This window comes from Caretta caretta, chromosome 2 (assembly GCF_965140235.1).
Source record: "Caretta caretta isolate rCarCar2 chromosome 2, rCarCar1.hap1, whole genome shotgun sequence".
Lineage (NCBI taxonomy): Eukaryota > Metazoa > Chordata > Testudines > Cheloniidae > Caretta > Caretta caretta.
In genome coordinates this window covers 198,358,760-198,377,498 of record NC_134207.1, presented here as the reverse complement: position 1 = coordinate 198,377,498, position 18,739 = coordinate 198,358,760, and the positions used below count along the sequence as shown (strand labels likewise).

Sequence of the window (18,739 nt, the reverse complement as noted above, 5' to 3'; positions counted from 1 at the left end):
AGCAAACAGGGAAAGATTAAGAATGAGCTCTCAAAAATGGATACTCTCATAAAAAAACAACCTTCCACACAAACTTCCTCGTGGCTGGATTTTACTAAAACTAGACAAGCCATTTACAATGCACACTTTGCTTCTCTACAAAAGAAAAAGGACACTAAACTTTCTAAACTACTACATGCTACAAGGGGCCACAGCAATGGTTCCCTCAACCCACCCAGCAATATTGTTAACCTATCCAACTATACTCTCAGCCCAGCAGAAGCAGCTGTCCTATCTCGGGGCCTCTCCTTCTGCCCCTCCACCCCCAAGAACATGATACAGTTCTGTGGTGACCTAGAATCCTATTTTCGACGTCTCCGACTCAAGGAATATTTCCAAAATACCTCTGAACAACATACTAATCCACAGAGGCCTCCCTACCAACACTACAAAAAGAAGGATTCTAGGTGGACTCCTCCTGAAGGTCGAGACAGCAGACTGGACTTCTACATAGAGTGCTTCCGCCGACGTGTACGGGTTGAAATTGTAGAAAAGCAGCATCACTTGCCCCATAACCTCAGCCGTGCGGAACACAATGCCATCCACAGCCTCAGAAACAACTCTGACATCATAATCAAAAAGGCTGACAAAGGAGGTGCTGTTGTCATCATGAATAGGTCGGAATATGAAAAAGAGGCTGCTCGGCAGCTCTCCAAAACCCTTTCTACAAGCCATTACCCTATGATCCCACTGAGAGTTACCAAAAGCAACTACAGCATTTGCTCAAGAAACTTCCTGAAAAAGCACAAGATCAAATCCGCACAGACACACCCCTGGAACCTCGACCTGGGATATTCTATCTACTACCCAAGATCCATAAACCTGGAAATCCTGGACGCCCCATCATCTCAGGCATTGGCACCCTGACAGCAGGATTGTCTGGCTATGTAGACTCCCTCCTCAGGCCCTACGCTACCAGCACTCCCAGCTACCTTCGAGACACCACTGACTTCCTGAGGAAACTTCAATCCATCGGTGATCTTCCTGATAACACCGTCCTGGCCATTATGGATGTAGAAGCCCTCTACACCAACATTCCACACAAAGATGGACTACAAGCCGTCAAGAACACTATCCCCGATAATGTCACGGCTAACCTGGTGGCTGAACTTTGTGACTTTGTCCTTACCCATAACTATTTTACATTTGGGGACAATGTATACCTTCAGATCAGCGGCACTGCTATGGGTACCCGCATGGCCCCACAGTATGCCAACATTTTTATGACTGACTTAGAACAACGCTTCCTCAGCTCTCGTCCTCTAATGCCCCTACTCTACTTGCGCTATATTGATGACATCTTCATCATCTGGACCCATGGAAAAGAAGCCTGTGAGGAATTCCACCATGATTTCAACAATTTCCATCCCACCATCAACCTCAGCCTGGTCCAGTCCACACAAGAGATCCACTTCCTGGACACTACAGTGCTAATAAACAATGGTCACATAAACACCACCCTATACCGGAAACCGACTGACCGCTATTCCTACCTACATGCCTCCAGCTTTCACCCTGACCACACCACACGATCCATCGTCTACAGCCAAGCTCTGCGATACAACCGCATTTGCTCCAACCCCTCAGACAGAGACAAACACCTACAAGATCTCTGTCAAGCTTTCTTACAACTACAATACCCACCTGCGGAAGTGAAGAAACAGATTGATAGAGCCAGAAGAGTTCCCAGAAGTCACCTACTACAGGACAGGCCTAACAAAGAAAATAACAGAACGCCACTAGCCGTCACCTTCAGCCCCCAACTAAAACCCCTCCAACGCATTATTAAGGATCTACAACCTATCCTGAAGGATGACCCAACACTCTCACAAATCTTGGGAGACAGGCCAGTCCTTGCCTACAGACAGCCCCGCAACCTGAAGCAAATACTCACCAACAAACACATACCACACAACAGAACCACTAACCCAGGAACCTATCCTTGCAACAAAGCCCGTTGCCAACTGTGCCCACATATCTATTCAGGGGACACCATCACAGGGCCTAATAACATCAGCCACACTATCAGAGGCTCATCCACCTGCACATCCACCAATGTGATATATGCCATCATGTGCCAGCAATGCCCCTCTGCCATTTACATTGGTCAAACTGGACAGTCTCTACGTAAAAGAATAAATGGACACAAATCAGATGTCAAGAATTATAACATTCATAAACCAGTCGGAGAACACTTCAGTCTCTCTGGTCACGCAATCACAGACATGAAGGTCGCTATCTTACAACAAAAAAACTTCAAATCCAGACTCCAGCGAGAAACTGCTGAATTGGAATTCATTTGCAAATTGGATACTATTAATTTAGGCTTAAATAGAGAGTGGGAGTGGCTAAGTCATTATGCAATGTAGCCTATTTCCCCTTGTTTTTTCCTACCCCCCCCCCCCGCCCGACGTTCTGGTTAAACTTGGATTTAAACTTGGAGAGTGGATGAGCTATTGCCAGCAGGAGAGTGAGTTTGTGTGTGTGTGTTCCCGGGGGGGTGGGGGGGTGAGAAAGCCTGGATTTGTGCTGGAAATGGCCCACCTTGATTACCATGCACATTGTAGGGAGAGTGGTCACTTTGGATGAGCTATTACCAGCAGGAGAGTGAGTTTGTGTGTGTGGTTTTTGGAGGGGGGTGAGGGGGTGAGAGAACCTGGATTTGTGCAGGAAATGGCCCACCTTGATTATCATACACATTGTGAAGAGAGTGGTCACTTTGGATGGGCTATTACCAGCAGGAGAGTGAGTTTGTTTGGGGGGGGGGCGGAGGGTGAGAAAACCTGGATTTGTGCTGGAAATGGCCCAACTTCATGATCACTTTAGATAAGCTATTACCTGCAGGACAGTGGGGTGGGAGGAGGTATTGTTTCATGGTCTCTGTGTGTATATAATGTCTTCTGCAGTTTCCACGGTATGCATCCGATGAAGTGAGCTGTAGCTCACGAAAGCTCATGCTCAAATAAATTGGTTAGTCTCTAAGGTGCCACAAGTTTTGAGAGTGGAACTGGTATTTGGGTCCACCTACCCTAGAAAAAAAATGTTTCAGGAGTTTGTCAATTTTCTAGGTTAGATGGACCTAAAGAATGCTGCTGAAAAGGGTTTAATTGTTGGCACAAAATCTTTTTCCACATTGTTACAGAAAATGTGATTGAGACTGCGACGTTGCACTCCATATGTTTTATGGAAATAGGTTTCATAAGGGTGAATATGATGTAACTGGAATATGCTTCATGCAAAAGGTCTCTTGTAAGGTATCATTACAAAGCTTATAATCTACTGAGTGTGTTCATCCTATTTGTATGACTGTATCTAAAACTACAAATATGAAGTATTACTCTGAGGTACTATTGTAATTATGCAAAGTGTGGGCCACTAATGGTGGCTTAGGATCTTGATGGCTACCATTAACTAGAACAATTGGTTGTAAATGGCTCTGTTTACGTGTAAGCCTTCCTGTGAGTCAGGCCAGCAAGAATGGAGGCTTGGGGTCTCACAGGACATGTGACCATGTCACCTGGTACTGGAATCCATCTTAAACCTGGTGCTTTTCCTTTTAGAAGGAGGGGTGGGGTCCCAGAGAGACAAAAGATTCCCGCCTTGTGCCAAAGCTACAAAAGGGGGTGGAACAAAACAAAGGGGGCTGCAGTCATGAGAAAACCCCTAGTTGTCACCTGAGCTGGAACTAACAAGAACTGTACCAGGGGAAAGGATTGTGCTTAGACTAAGAAGGAGTCTAGTCTGTGAAAGAAGCTTATTGGAACATCTCTGAGGGTGAGATTTACCTGTATTCATTTCATACATGTATTAGGCTTAGACTTGTATATTTGTTTTATTTTGCTTGTTAACTTACTTTGTTCTGTCTGTCTGTTACTTGAAACCACTTAAATCCTACTTTTTATACTTAATAAAATCACTTCTGTTTATTAGTAAACCCAGAGTAAGTGATTAATATCTGGGGGAACAAACAGCTGTACATCTCTATTGGTGTTACAGAGGGTGGACAATTTATGAGTTTACCCTGTATAATGATTATACAGAGTAAAATGGATTTATTTGGGGTTTAGATCCCATTGGGAGCTGGGTGTCTGGGTGCTGGAGATAGGTGACTTGCTGAGTGATTTTTCAGTTAAAGCTGGCACCTTTGAGGGCGGACCAGACCTGGGTCTGTGTTGGAGCAGACTAGCGTGTCTGGCTCAACAAGACAGGGTTCTGGAGTCCCAAGCTGGCAGTGGAAAATGGGCTCAGAGGTAATTCCACCACGTCAGGTGACAGCCTCAAGGTCTCTGTGACCGAACCTGTCACAGAGACCTCATGGAACATAGTCTTGAGCTCTGTAGCGGTACTGAAAATGTTTGTCTCATCTACACTATAGCAATGAAACTGTCCTCCGAAGCAGTTGGGTTGGGAACAGAAAACTTGCTTATAATCATTGTTGTTAATTGGTCATTTCTGTTCGTCACCTGAAAGAACCCTACTGATGTGACTGAACACTAGTGAAAACCTGTTTTTAGAGTCTGTTTCATGAGTAATTGCTGAGGTGTCCAAAAATTTATCCTGGTAATTAACTAGGTTTTACAAGTATAATTATTTAGTGATAGAGTTCAATTTGTATTAAAGTTCACCTTGCGTAATATTTCTATTCTTATGTCAGATTGCATATGAAATCTTGCTTATGTTTATCTGTTGACTGTGTTGCTTGTGGGAGATATAAGAGGGATGATTAGCCTATTATGGTCCACCTAAACCATAAGAAAGGGATATAGGAGAGACTCAGGAAAAGGTAGATAGTGCTGAATAGTTTACAAAGTAAAGGATGGTGACAGCAAAACAATCAAATAAAGCCCTGTTTGATCTTTGCCAGGACTCAAAGATCCCTAACAGCAACGCTGGGCAGCTGTTTTGGTTGGCCAGTTGGGTTTTGGGGTTTGTTTGTTTTTTTTTAATGGCGCTTCTCCTATGAAAACCAATTCTCATTCTGATCTGTGTTTTCTAGAAAACACTTCCAAGATTAAAAGCAACATACAAAGCCTGGAAGAAAGAGGTAATTGCTTTTTCCCCCATACTGAGCTTTTCTTGTATTTGCTTCACACAATTATTTGTCAGTTCAGAGTTATAAAATTAATTTCTGACTTCAAGAGGAAAAAGAAGAAAAGTCAAATACATTTTTAACATGAACCCAACCCATCAGTCTAAAAGTGCTGATTCACTTGCCCACACAGTGTGATTAAGCTGTTAATCTGTTCAGGAGCAAATACATTCAGTGATCTCGCTATCAGAAAGTAATTATAGCTTAAAATGTTCATGTAGGCTCTCCTTAACTATTTTATTACTCCGTAATTGTTAAGAAATACTATTCATACCCTGTGATCTATTAACGGTTTCCTATAACACATACCTCTATAACTAAAAATGTTTAGTGAACAGGTATGTGGTGTTAAAAAGATGTTTATAATGGAAGTCTTGAAGAGCTGAGAATGTCCATTGACATTTCAAGTCCTGTATTAAGAGAATATTATGGCGTGGGTACATTATCTAATGATATACCTAATGAATCTGTTATGTAATTTAAGTTCAGGCTCACACTGATTAATCATGACATTTCTATTATTCATTGAATCAGTGATCTCTCCTGAATGTTTTCTCTCCTGCCTCATTTGCTGTTAGCTTTTATTCATGTTTTTATAACTGCATAAGGACTCAATCCTGCAAGCTGCTGAAAATACTCCACTGTCATAGACTTTCATTTGGGAGCTTAGAGCACTTAGCACCTTCTAAGCAACTCTTGGCATCTCTCTCAAGATTGCCCTATGTAGTACTACTGATTACCTGCCTCCAAGGCAGCCATGCACTTGTGCCATCAGCTAGGTAGGGTGGGGATTGACCATGACTGTCTTCTCTCTCCTTCGCTGTTGATGCTCCTCTAGAAGCAGCCCGTGATGCCAGACTCCATTGCCCACTTGCTAAATTTTCAAACAAGTACTTTTGTGCTTTCTCCCATGCTGCCCCTCATCTTTGGGAGATGCTCCCTGCAAACATCTGCAAAATGACCTAATTATTCACCTTCAGATCCTTCCTTAAATCTCTCCTTTGCCTTAATACCTACAAAGACTTGACAACGGTGAGGCTGCTGGTGTGCTGAGATCACTGGCTATTATGTTGATTCCTTGTACTCCCCTGTCCATCTGTATCCATCTATTGTCTCTTGTCTTACATTTAGATTGTAAGCTCCTGAGGACAGGGACCGTCACTTTGTTCTGTTAGTACAGTGCATGGCACAAGGGGAATCTGGTACATGAGTAGGGCTTGTAGACACTATGTAGCATAAATAAATAATATGCTGTCTAGTGAACCCACCACCAGGGAAAGCTGCACGGAAAGCTAATGTTGCCAGTACTCTCCATGCAGACTGAAGACCACATTCTAATTTCTTACGCTGTGTTTTTACTTCAGAAATCTACCCTGAATGTGTTACCCAGGCACTTTAAGAATTGTATAGTACAGCTCAGATAGTAAACTCTTTTTTTTTCTTCTAAGTGAATGTATTGCTTGTGAAAGAAGCCAGATTGATACCTATGAAGACTGCTGTCTGCTAGGCACAGAACTGGTAAAGCACGAATATGCAGTGATGCAAACTTTTCTCTAATATCCTGCCAGTAATCCTCAACTCCATTTTGCAAGCATCATCCCTAACCATAGAGGAAGTGCAGTCTCCGTAGCATCTCGGTCTTTTGCCTCTTCTAAGACTGTCAAAACATACTGACAGGTTTTGTGATAAGCACCTCTGTCTGCAAGGAACTGCACTGAAATCATTAACTTATTTCATGTACACTAACCTCTGAGCAGTCATTATTTGGTAATGATTTTTGGACACTACTAGCCTGGACTAGATTCAGACCTGTACTTGGTCTCACCAATATTTTTAAACATCAGTGGATGGCTTCTGGCTGTTCCTAAGCAGAGTGGGGAGAAAGTTCATGGAAATGTTCCCTCTCCATGTGCACAGGCTCAGGGGGCAGCTAGAATCCAGATGTTTGTGCCCTCAAACCTAGAGTATAGGAGAGTTACAGGGCAACACAAAGCACCACACACACTGGAGGAATTGTGGCTGGACATGGCTAGAGCCTTGGTCCTGTGTACCAGCTTGTGATCTGAGTCTGGTGAAGGATGGAGTGTAAGCTACACCCTTTGTTAGTAGAGTCCCTCCACAGACATTCTGCCTCTCTTGGCTCTTCATAAGCACGTCTGTGGTCACTACCACTTTTGCAATAAAATCTGTACTGCTCCCACCAATACACCTGAGGGCCTAAAAGCCACAATCTAGTGTTTAAGAAGGATAAATTCCGCTTCGTCCTATTTTCCTTACTCTTTTTAGTAAAGTAAATTTCTCACTTTGTGGGGGAAGGTGAACTGTTTGCTCTTCCCTGTTGAATTCAGGTTCTGAGTTTTAGCTACATGTGGTGGTTCTCTCACTAGTACTACTCACAAGATAGTATTTCTAGAGATATGATAGTATGTATAGTTTGTAAGAATAGTAATGACATAAAAGTGAAGCCACAAAATCTGTCTTTGGATATGGATAATATGGGTACGCGCAGTGATGAGATGCCAAAATCTTAACAACCAGTTCCCTCCTCACCTCATGAGGGGGTCGTGGACTGCCCCCCAGGACTCCTGCCCCAGTCAGAACAAATAAAAGCTGTGGGCCACTTTGAAGTCAGTGGAGCTACACCAGTTTACACCAGCTTAGGATCCAGCTCTTCAGTAGAAATGGGGTAGAGGGGAGTATTTTAGTCATTTACATTACTGAAAAGAAGAAAAAGAACAGAACGAATATAAGGATCATGGGACTTCTCTCCATAAGTATGATCCATAAAAATTATATGTCTATCACAAGTATAATATCAAGTATCCTTTGCATGTGGCATGACTTAAGTACAATACATCTTAGACTTAGTGCTTTGTGTTTAGCATTTTCATCTCTAATAACCTTGTGGGTATCTTTCTAGTTTTGGGTGAAAGGGCCCTGAATAAGTTCATAATCTGAACTGACTCACCTTGGATATCACTGTGTTTATGCTTTTCACCTGCGTGCAACATCTGCTGAAAAGTTTCTAAGATTGAAATGGATGCTGCCATCTTCCATTTCCTTGGAGAGAGCATTGGGGGCAGGATAAGAAGATACACTAGCTTTTCCTGTGACCTCATTCAACTTGTTCCTTTTGGTGGAAAGTGTTTTGGTTTATTTGGGAAAAAAAAAGGAGCCCAAATTTTCATAATTACGACTGCTCCAAAGGCCAAACTCTGCACTCACTGAGGTCAGTGGCAGGTAATTTGCGTTTCGTGGGTAAAACAAAGGCAAAATCTGACCCAGGGGGCTAGGTTTGTCCCAGAGCACCAGCATAGCACCTGGCACAGTTCCCTGCTGGTAGAAGACCCATCAGGAGATGTGAAAGCAGTCAAAACATCCCTTGTATCATGGCAGACAGTGAAATGGGTTAGCCATGAAGGAAGTGTGGTTAGGGAATGTATTTGGTTTGGCACCTCCTGTTAGGATATAGATATGCAGGCCTGCCTGTAAAGGCCTATACTCTAAGAATTTAGGTGTATTCTTATCACTTAGCTAGTTATAGAGGTATAAAAGAAAGAAAGAGAATCAAAATCACTGTCTGCCGGTGTAAGGTCCTTTTCTTACTGTGACAGTCTGAGGCCCTGTGCTTAAGATCTTTGGCTAAGCAGCAGAGGCAGCCTTAAGCTGCGAATGATCAGATCCTCACATTCCAAACTAGTCACATTGAAATAAGGTGCTATTGGGCTGTTAGGAATACAATCCTGTTCTGATAATGCCTATCACCTCCAGAGAAAGGGAAGCGCCTAGAAGATGTAAAAGGAAACTTAGTTTGATAGCATCCTGTCTGGCAAGAACTCACTTATCAATAGCTGGGATGTGAAATCCTCATTTCTGTGTTTGTTCTATCACTGTAGTCCCCATTTCCCTATTGTTTGTCTGCATAATCTCTGTCTGGTTCTGTGATTGTTCCTGTCTGCTGTATAATTAATTTTGCTGGGTGTAAACTAATTAAGGTGGTGGGATATAATTGGTTAAATAATCATGTTACAATATGTTCGGAGTGGTTAGTTAAATTTCAGTAAAATGATAGGTTAAGGTATAGCTAAGCAGAACTCAAGTTTTACTATATAGTCTGCAGTCAATCAGGAAGTAAGGGGGGGAAGGGAACAGGTAATGGGGGTGGGGAATTGGAATGATGTTTTGCTAAGGGGGGGAATGGGAACAGGGACACAGGTAAGGCTCTGTGGTGTCAGAGCTGGGAAGGGGGACACTAAGGAAGGAAACTGGAATCATGCTTGCTGGAGGTTCACCCCAATAAACATTGAATTGTTTGCACCTTTGGACTTCGGGTATTGTTGCTCTCTGTTCATGCGAGAAGGACTAGGGAAGTAAGTGGGTGAAGGAATAAGCCCCCTAACACCTCCCAACTGTGCCTTTCACCTTCAGAGCTTCTCTGGAGCTCCAGTAGAAGATAAAGCTGCTTCTCCAGGCCAGCCCACCAGAAGGGTGTATTTTACTCCTCTCTTCTAATTAATTTTAATTAACCTGGCCCCAGCAATTTAGGTGCTCATCACCTAGGGAACTAGCAAGTGTGAGACAAGACCAAAATGAGTGTTTTAGTGCACTCCTGATTCTAGGTTGCCTCTAACGTATGCTGTGAGTTTTCATTTGAGATTGTTTTAGTTTCAGTTGTTAGATTTAACTGTTACTTTGTAGAGGGATCTCAACAGACATGAGATGATGGTTGGTAATTTTTGAAATCACAGCCCTGTTACCAGCTCACATTGTAGTTTTGGCCTTCACAACATCCCCTGGCAACAAGTTCCACAGGTTGACTGTGCATTGTGTGAAGTACTTCCTTTTGTTTGTTTTAAGCCTGCTGTCTATTAATTTCATAGTGACCTCTAGTTCTTGTGTTATACGCAGAGGTCACTTTCTTATTCACTTTCAGTTTTGCCATACATTCATGACTATAGATCTTTTTCATATTCCCTCCTGGTTATCTGTTTTCTAAATTGAACAGTCCCAGTCTTTTTAATCTCTCCTCACATGAAAGCTGTTTCATTGCCTTTCTCTGTCTTTTTTCCAATTCTAATGTTTTTTTCTGAGATGGGGAGACCAGAACTGCGTGCAGTGTTCAAGGTGTGGGAGTACCATGGATGTATATGGAGGCATTATGATGTTTTCTGTTTTAATTATCTATCCCTTTCCTAATGGTTCTTAACATTGTTACCTTTTTTGACTGCCACTGCACATTTAGCAAATGTTTTCAGAGAACTATCCACAATGACTCCAAGATCTTTCTTGAGAAGTAACAGCTAATTTAGACCCCATCAATTTGTATGTATGGCTGGGATTATTCTTTTCAATGTGCATTGCTTTGCATTTATCAAGATTGACTTTAATCTACCATTTTGTTTCCCAGTCACCCAGTTTTGTGAAACCTCTTTGTAACATTTTGCAGTCAGCTTTGGACTGAACTATCTTGAATAATTTTGTATTGTCTGGAAATTTTGCCACTTCACTGTTCACCCCCTTTTCCAGGTCATTTATGAATATGTTGGACAGCACAGGCCCTAGTACAGATCCTTGGGGGACCTTGGTATTGACCTCTTTCCATTGTGAAAACTGACCATTTATTCCTATCCTTTGTTTCCTGTCTTTTAACCAGTTACTGGTCCTTGAGAGGACCTTCTCTCTCATCCCAGGAGTGCTTACTTTACTTAAAAGCCTTTGATAAGGGACCTAGTCAAAGGCTTTCTGAAAGTCTAAGTACACTTTATTGACTGGATCACACTTTTCCACATACTTGTTGACTACTTCAAAGAACTCTATTAGATTAGTGAGCCATTATTTCCTTTTAAAAAAGCTATGTTGACTGTTCCCCAATATATCGTGTTCATCTATGCGTCTGATAATTTTCTTCTTTACTATAGTTTCAACCAATTTGCCTGGTACTGAAGTTAGGCTTACTGGCATATAATTGCCAGGATCATTTCTGGAGCCTTTTTTTTTAAAAATCTGTGTTATATTAGTTACCCTCCAGTTGTATGCTACAGATGCTGATTTAAGCGATAGGTTACATACCACAGTTATTAGTTCTGAAATTTCATATTAGTTTCTTCAAAACTCTTGGGTAATACCATCATCTGGTCCTGGTGACTTATTACTGTTTAATGTATCATTTTGTTCCAAAGTGTCCTCTATTGACACCTCAATCTAGGACAGTTCCTCAGATTCATCACCTAAAAAGAATGGTTCAGGTGTGGGAATCTCCCTCACATCCTCTGCTGTGAAGACTGATGAACATAATCCATTTAGCTTTTCTGCAATGGCCTGGTCTTCCCTGAGTGCTCTTTTAGCACCTCAAATGTCTAATGGCCCCACTGATCATTTGGCAGGCTTCTTGCTTCTGATGTACTTCAACAATTTTTTGCTGCTAGTTTTTGTGTCCGTAGCTAGTTGCTCTTTAAATTATTTCTTGGCCTGCCTTATACTTTTCTTATTATACTTGAGTTTATATTCCTGTCTATTTTTCTCACTAGGATTTGAATTCCAGCTGTTAAAGGATTCTTTTTGCCTCTAATTGCCCCTTTTACTCTTTTATGTTTAGCCATGGTGGCATTTTTGGATCCTTGTACTGTTTTTTTCTTTTTTATTTCGGGTATTCATTTTGTTTGAGCCTTTATTATGGTGTTTTTAAATGGTCTCCATGCAGTTTGCAGGCATTTCACCCTTATGACTGTTCCTTTTAATTTCTATTTAACTACCTTCCTCATTTTTGTTTAGTTCCCCTTTTTGAAATTAAATGCTGCTAAGGTGGGTTTCTTTGGCATTTTTCCCCCAACAAGGATGTTAAAATTAATTACTTTATGGTTGCTATTCCTGAGTGGTTCAGCTATGTTCTCCTCTTGGACTACATTTGGTGTGCTCCACTTAGGACTAAGTCAAGAATTGCGTCTCCCCTTGTGGGTTCCACGACTAGTTGCTCCAAGAAGCAGTCATTAATGGTGGATAGAAATTTTATCTATGCATCCCTTCCTGAGGTGACATGTTCCCAGCTAATATGGGGCTAGCTGAAATCCTCCATTTATTGTGTTTTCTGCCTTTGTAGCCTCTATAATGTCCCTGAACATTTAACAGTCACTGTCACCATCCTGGTCAGGTGGTCAGAAGTATATTCTTACAGCTATACTTTTATTGTTTAAGCATGGAATTTCTATCCATAGAAATTCTGTGGTACAGTTTTGATTAATTTAAGATTTTTACTTTATTTGACTTTGCCTTCTTTCACATATAGTGCCACTCCCTCAGCAATGTGACCTATTCTGTCATTCCTATATATTTTGTACCCTGGTATTACTGGTCCCATTGATTATCCTCATACCACCAAGTTTCTGTGATGGACCTATTATGTCAATGTCCTCATTTGGTGCCAGGCAGTCTAGTTAACCCATCTTAGTATTTAGATTTGTAGCATTTCTATAGAAGAGAATGGGGAGGAAAAAGTTACAGCTAAGGACTGTCATTAATTCTCAAGAAATACCATTCTTGTTGATTGTTGCTTTTATTAGCTGACACTGAATAACACATAAATGTGTGGATAATTCTTTGTATGAATAACGTAATATGAATTAGTAAGTTTAGGACATTTCTAAAGCATTCATGTCCTTTACATCAGTCGGCTACTTGGCTTAGATGCGTTCTCTTTTTATTATTCTTTGTTTGTTTGTATTTCAGTAGCACCAATAGGCTCCAATCAGAGATCATCACTCCATAATGCTAGACACTGTGCAGAATACTTAAAAAGTCAGTACTTGTTCCAAAGAGCTTACAAAGTAGGTTACAAAAGAACGTAACTGGTGGGTGAAATGGACTAGTGAGGGAAGAGATGAGGATGTAAAGTTAAAACAAGCATATCTTAGCACCGTGAATAGTAGTCATAACTGGCCACCTGCATAACCTTTGTCAGCAATCTGAAGAGTCCATTGAGCTCAGAATAACAATTACATTATTTCTCAAGTCGCAGTTTGTAGGGTTGGGGACTTCTCTGCCAGAGTCACTGTAGAGTAATGTTCAGGAGGCAGGAAGGTAGAAACATTTGCTGCTATTCTGCACCATGATGCTTATCTGCATTCTTAGAGTTCAGCATGGTATTTGTGAACCTGTTTGCTTGGGTGGACTTGAGCTCTCTTTGAAATGTGTCACCCACTTCTTACTTTCCTGTACACGACTCTCAGGATCTTAGACATGGAGACATAGCAGGAATGCTTTTGGAGAGCTATGTAAGTGGCGTTGCTCGCAGACTGTTACAATTATAATTCTACATTCATTAAACAGCAGTCAGGTAACATCATGTTAGAAATACAGTGCCATGCATCTGTTGTCTGACAAATTATTTTTCATTGGATTGATAACTATCAAATGCTTCAGAGTTCATAAAGCTAATTCTTGCACTTTCATAACCATATTATTGATATTGACTCATGTTATGGAAAACACTGATGTAACTGTACATCCAGGTATATGCTAACAATCAATTTATGCTTTGTTTTCCCACCAGGATATATTGAATGCTCATTTCAATACAGGCTAATAAATGCATTGCCTGAGCCTCAGGCCCTGGTGAGGAGAACAGTGATAATACTTATGTTCCTGTGAGATCAGCAACCGAGATGCCTGCAGGCCACTTGAAACAGCTTGAGCATTCCTATAGTAAGGATTCCAGTATTACTTATTAGTAAAAAGTTGCAGTGTGTGAGCAGTAGGTAGCAACACCATGCTTATCACCTTTGTGATGCTGAGCCAGGTCAGTGACCTAATATCAGTACCAGTGACCTTGTTTATGGTACGCCGCACAGGAAAGAGTGGCGAAACAGTCATTTTAATTATTAAGAAATACTTTGCAGCAAGGAACAAGTTCACGGTGAAAAGGATATATATTGCATGGTGGGGCCTGAGTCTTTCCACTTCTAGGCCATGGTTACAGATGCTTTGTGGTCAGGATTTTCCCTGACTGTGTGTGTTAGTGTCCCGCTGCTTATGGGGCTCTCTTTCTTTGGCATCCTCCTGTTTCTGTGAGGGTGAGGTTCTTCGTGAAGAGTGGGGTATAATCTAAGAATCAGGTTCTGTTTCCTATTTTTGGAGAATGTTCTTGCACTGTTTAATTTAATCTGAGCCCAGACACTGCTGTGATGGGAATTTTCTGTATAGATTTTAATTCAACAAATGGTTAGACTGAAAAATGAAGGAACATAAATCTGTCCTACCTGTTATATGGTGGGGAAATGGATCTGCCCTGACTTATGGGTGGGCAGGGAAGGTCAGGGCAGCCAGTTTTCCCTTAGTAGTGTGCAGGGCCTGTGTCAACTCTTCATGCTCCAAGCTGGGGCTGGGCAAGCAGGCTCTGGTGGGGAGAGAAGGGCTGCAGTTACTCAGTGCAGTAGCAGCTTGTCCACCTTCTCATATGCTGCTGGAGTAGCTGGCAGGGACCATGCGGTTGTTAACTAACCTAGTGGAGTTCCTCTTGCAGCAGCTCCCACCACCACAGGCATGGTGGCAGACCCACACTGTGGAGCTGCCAAAGTTAGCCACCTGCCTGTTCCATCTTAGCCTCAGAAAGGGCTCAACATTGTAACCAGCACTAAGCTCTTCTGGGCAGGTTAATAAAACACTTTTTTTGCAGCCCATAAGTGTTTTCTGCCCTCCATGATCACAGCACTGTGCACAGGATTGATCTAAGGCTTTTAGGGAGGTTTAGCAAGATGATTCTTAAGGATACATCCCAAACACAATAGATTTATTTTACACAGGAAGGGTGTGTGTGTGTGTACATGCGTGTGTGTGCGTGCATGGAAATTTAGGTTCTGCCTAGCCTCACTTTGAATACTGAGAACCCAGCTGCTGCTTTCTTCAACCTTAGTGTTGTTCTTTGTTTGGGGTTTTTACATTTTGTTTTCCTTCATTTTACATTTTCAAGGCTAGCATAGCAAGAAAAAGGGATAGAAACTTTTTTTTTTCTTTTAATGAAAACTGAGATCCCTGTTTATGGAGCCCAAATGCCAGCTCTGTTAACAAGCGACTTGTGCAAGCCCCCTCCTGGCTCACCAGTGCAAAAGTGAATGTGTTTAGTTGTCTTGCAGATATACTTTGCAGGAGGCCGCTGTGGGATTCTTTAGAAATTCCGACATTCTACTGAAGCAGCAATGGAATACTCACATGTAGCATACCTGACACACAAACCAATACTGGGAGGCGTGTTTTGTCCTGATGTAACTGCACTGTAACAGCAGCAAAGTGGTTAACTAAAACTCCTGTAGTTGGGTTAAAAATATTCAGTAATATAGAGAGTCAATGCTGTGGTGAGATCCTGGAAAGTGTGGTTAGTTTGTGGATTCTACAGGATGCACCACTGCAGGCAGAAGTGATTGCAATATAGATATCCTTTGTTCCACATGGAATCTCACAAATCCCTCCCTATAGGGATTTCAGTTTTCATTGGACTCCACTGTATGTTAAAAATCATGTATATGTACATATAACTCAGAAGGCTTGAAAATGTCTGAGCTGCTAAAAGACTAGAAAGTGTGTGAATAAAAACAAATGGGCCTGGAATGGTTAGCAATTCATGGTTTAGCATAATGGGAGGGAAAAAATGAGGTTATCTGTGAATCCTTATAGGTCAACATATCATAGTCTGCATTTGTGTTTCTGTTGAAGAAATATGCTTCTGCATATTTGCATCTTTTTCCCTCTGAAGATGGCTTAAGAGATATTAATCATTTTCTTATCTTCCATTGGGATATAGTATACCTCGAGTGAGTTTTTGGTCATTGCACAGACATGGTACTGTTTCCTTTGTTTGTATTTTGTTTTATTTCTGTTTTCTGTATGTTACTTATAGACAATAAATCTTTTTAGACAGAAAATGGAAGATGAAATTTATTTCTTTAGAACTCTCCAGAAATATCTAGCAACATTTCATGAACTAGAAGACTCAAAACATTCAGAAGCAAAAAAAGGAATTGAGGGGGGAAATACACACATGGTATATGGATTTGTGCTGTGCCTTCCAGCAGTATTTGTCTTGGTTGTTTTTATAATGAGTGCATTCAGTCAGAAAAATGTTTCGTCAATGTAATTCTCTAATTTGGACTTAAAATAGGAAGTATTTCGTTTTGAGGTCATTAACCACAAAAATATTGGCCTTATTTGTCACTGTTGCTGGTGTTCAACTGTAAATCCTATTAATGTGCCTTCTATTGTAACTTAGAAAATGTAAATACATTTTATGGCTGTTATTTTAGTAAGTCTGTGATAAAAACAAACTACTGTTGTAATAATTGTCTGATATTAAACCCAAACCTCTGCATTTCAGAACTATTGTGGCCTATCTTTTTAAAGATGTGCTGCAATTTTAGTACTAAGCTCAGATTAATGCTAATAGGAGTTAGATGAGTAAATCCCCTGTGCGCTGATGGGATAATAGACCATTGTGCAATACTTTTCAGTTAAATTACATTTATTTCCTTTTAAATGAACTAATCTGGATTGTATTGTACGATCTAAGGAACCTTTTTTTCTCTCCTTAGGTTTATTTTTAAGAAGAACACTGACCATGAGGAAGTCCACTTGTTAGTCCATTTTTGCTAATTCTGCTGAAGAAAATGAAGCTACGCTTTGGCTGTACAGAATCCTTTACCACCACTGTTGGGTAAATGAGAAATGGTCGTGTGATTATGCTGACATCCCAGCATGCATTTGGTAGACCTGTGGTTAACTCGTTCCCTCTCCATGTGTCTACTCTTACAAAGTTTTGTCCTCATGATACTGTGCTTTCATTCTGCCAGTATGTGCCCAAAAGGCTGCCTTTGTTCTCATTCTGGAGGTTTAAATGTCAGTTGTAGCAATGCAAATCTCAAGGAAATACCCAGAGATCTTCCTCCTGAAACAGTCTTACTTTATTTGGACTCCAATCAGATAACGTCAATCCCAAATGAAATTTTTAAGGACTTGCATCAACTGAGAGTTCTCAATTTATCCAAAAATGGTATTGAATTTATAGATGAACATGCCTTTAAAGGAGTGGCAGAAACCTTGCAGACTTTGGACTTGTCTGACAACCGGATTCAAAGTGTGCACAAAAATGCTTTCAATAACTTAAAGGCCAGAGCCAGAATTGCAAACAATCCTTGGCACTGTGACTGTACTCTGCAGCAGGTCCTGAGGAGCATGGCATCCAACCATGAAACAGCCAACAATGTCATCTGTAAGACTTCTGTGTTAGATGAACATGCTGGGAGACCGTTCCTCAATGCTGCCAATGATGCAGATCTTTGTAACCTTCCTAAAAAGACTACTGATTATGCCATGCTAGTCACCATGTTTGGCTGGTTCACCATGGTGATATCCTATGTTGTTTATTATGTTCGGCAAAATCAAGAGGATGCAAGAAGACACCTTGAGTACTTGAAATCCCTGCCAAGCAGGCAAAAGAAACCAGAAGAAGCTGATGACATTAGCACTGTGGTATAGTATCCTGAATACAACTGACTTTGAGATGGCAATTAGATTTGGATGGCACTAAAACCAGAGGTTTACTTCTAACATTCATTGTAAACATTTAAGACTTTTTTTTTCAGTTTAACTGAATTATGCCACTGTTGATCTTTCTAACAAAGGTTTTTGTTTGGGTAGTATAGCTTAATTGCTTCTCTGGTGGTATTCTAAAGTAAGTAAACTAATATGTAAACATTAGTTAGACCCATTTAATAACAAAATTTATTTTTTTAATTTAAAACCGAATAAAAGCTTAACTTTGAACCATGTTAAACAGAGTAATTTATTGATCAGAAATCTGTCTAGTGACTAAACCTGTTTGGTTTGTCAATATTAATAAGATTAAAAATAGCAGTAATACTGTGAGTCATAACACTCATAAAATCTCGGGAACTCCAGTTCACAGCCAGGGGCTGCTCTTGATTTACTCGGAGGAAATCAAATGAAGAGCTGATGAATAGTAGCCCTTTTGTTGTTCCCCTTTCAAAAGGAAAGGGGAATGGAGGTGGGGAGAGCAGGTAGACAGTAAGTTCCTGTGGGTTTAAGAAACGGAAGATATGATGTGCTCTGAATAGCACTTCAACTGAGCTAAGGAGCAGCAGCCGTGAGGAAGCCTGCACTTCAGGATGCCACAGCCAATTGGACAGATATGTAAGTACCAATGAGAAATGGAAATAATAGTGTCAAACCAAACCTTAAGGATTGATCAAATGAATTTAAATGTAAGCAGGAATACAGTCTGAAAAAACATGTGCTTATATACCTGTGACCACTGCAGTCTGTATTTTCATACTCCTTATTGAGCATGTGCACTGTTTCCTCAGGTATTCTAGTTGCTTTGCCAAGTGAAAAAGACAAGATGTGGTCCTTGTCTTGAAAAGCCTGCAGATAAAGGACTCAGTTATGGTTTTGTCATAAGCCCTGAGCAAGGGGTGGCAGCAGCAACAGATCAGGAGCCAGATTGTTACTTTGAGAAGCTCCCTGTTCCCTTTGATAAGCTACCTGCATTTTATGAAGGTGCAAAGGGGTGAGCAGCCTCTGAGGGCTGCTACTATCTTTTCTGTGCATTCG

The 18,739-nt window shown here is 41.0% G+C and overlaps 2 protein-coding genes across 14 annotated transcripts in view; both read left to right on the top strand.

Annotated features, from left to right (window-relative positions):
* LOC125631630 (myb/SANT-like DNA-binding domain-containing protein 7) overlaps positions 1-18,739 on the top strand; it is a 115,980-nt gene that overhangs the window by 22,017 nt on the left and 75,224 nt on the right. The window lies entirely within an intron of this gene.
* LRRC3B (leucine rich repeat containing 3B) overlaps positions 1-18,739 on the top strand; it is a 91,129-nt gene that overhangs the window by 43,099 nt on the left and 29,291 nt on the right. For 9 of the 13 annotated variants that reach the window (XM_048838606.2, XM_048838598.2, XM_048838601.2 and 6 more), the window contains one exon: positions 16,702-18,319. In XM_048838606.2, the coding sequence (XP_048694563.1) occupies positions 16,865-17,644 (780 nt within the window). In that variant the 5' untranslated portion in view covers positions 16,702-16,864 and the 3' untranslated portion in view covers positions 17,645-18,319. Of the gene's footprint in view, positions 1-5,035; positions 5,084-13,673; positions 13,826-16,701; positions 18,320-18,739 lie in introns of all 13 variants that reach the window. The other 4 variants (XM_075125737.1, XM_048838605.2, XM_048838603.2 and 1 more) reach the window with 3 other exon arrangements.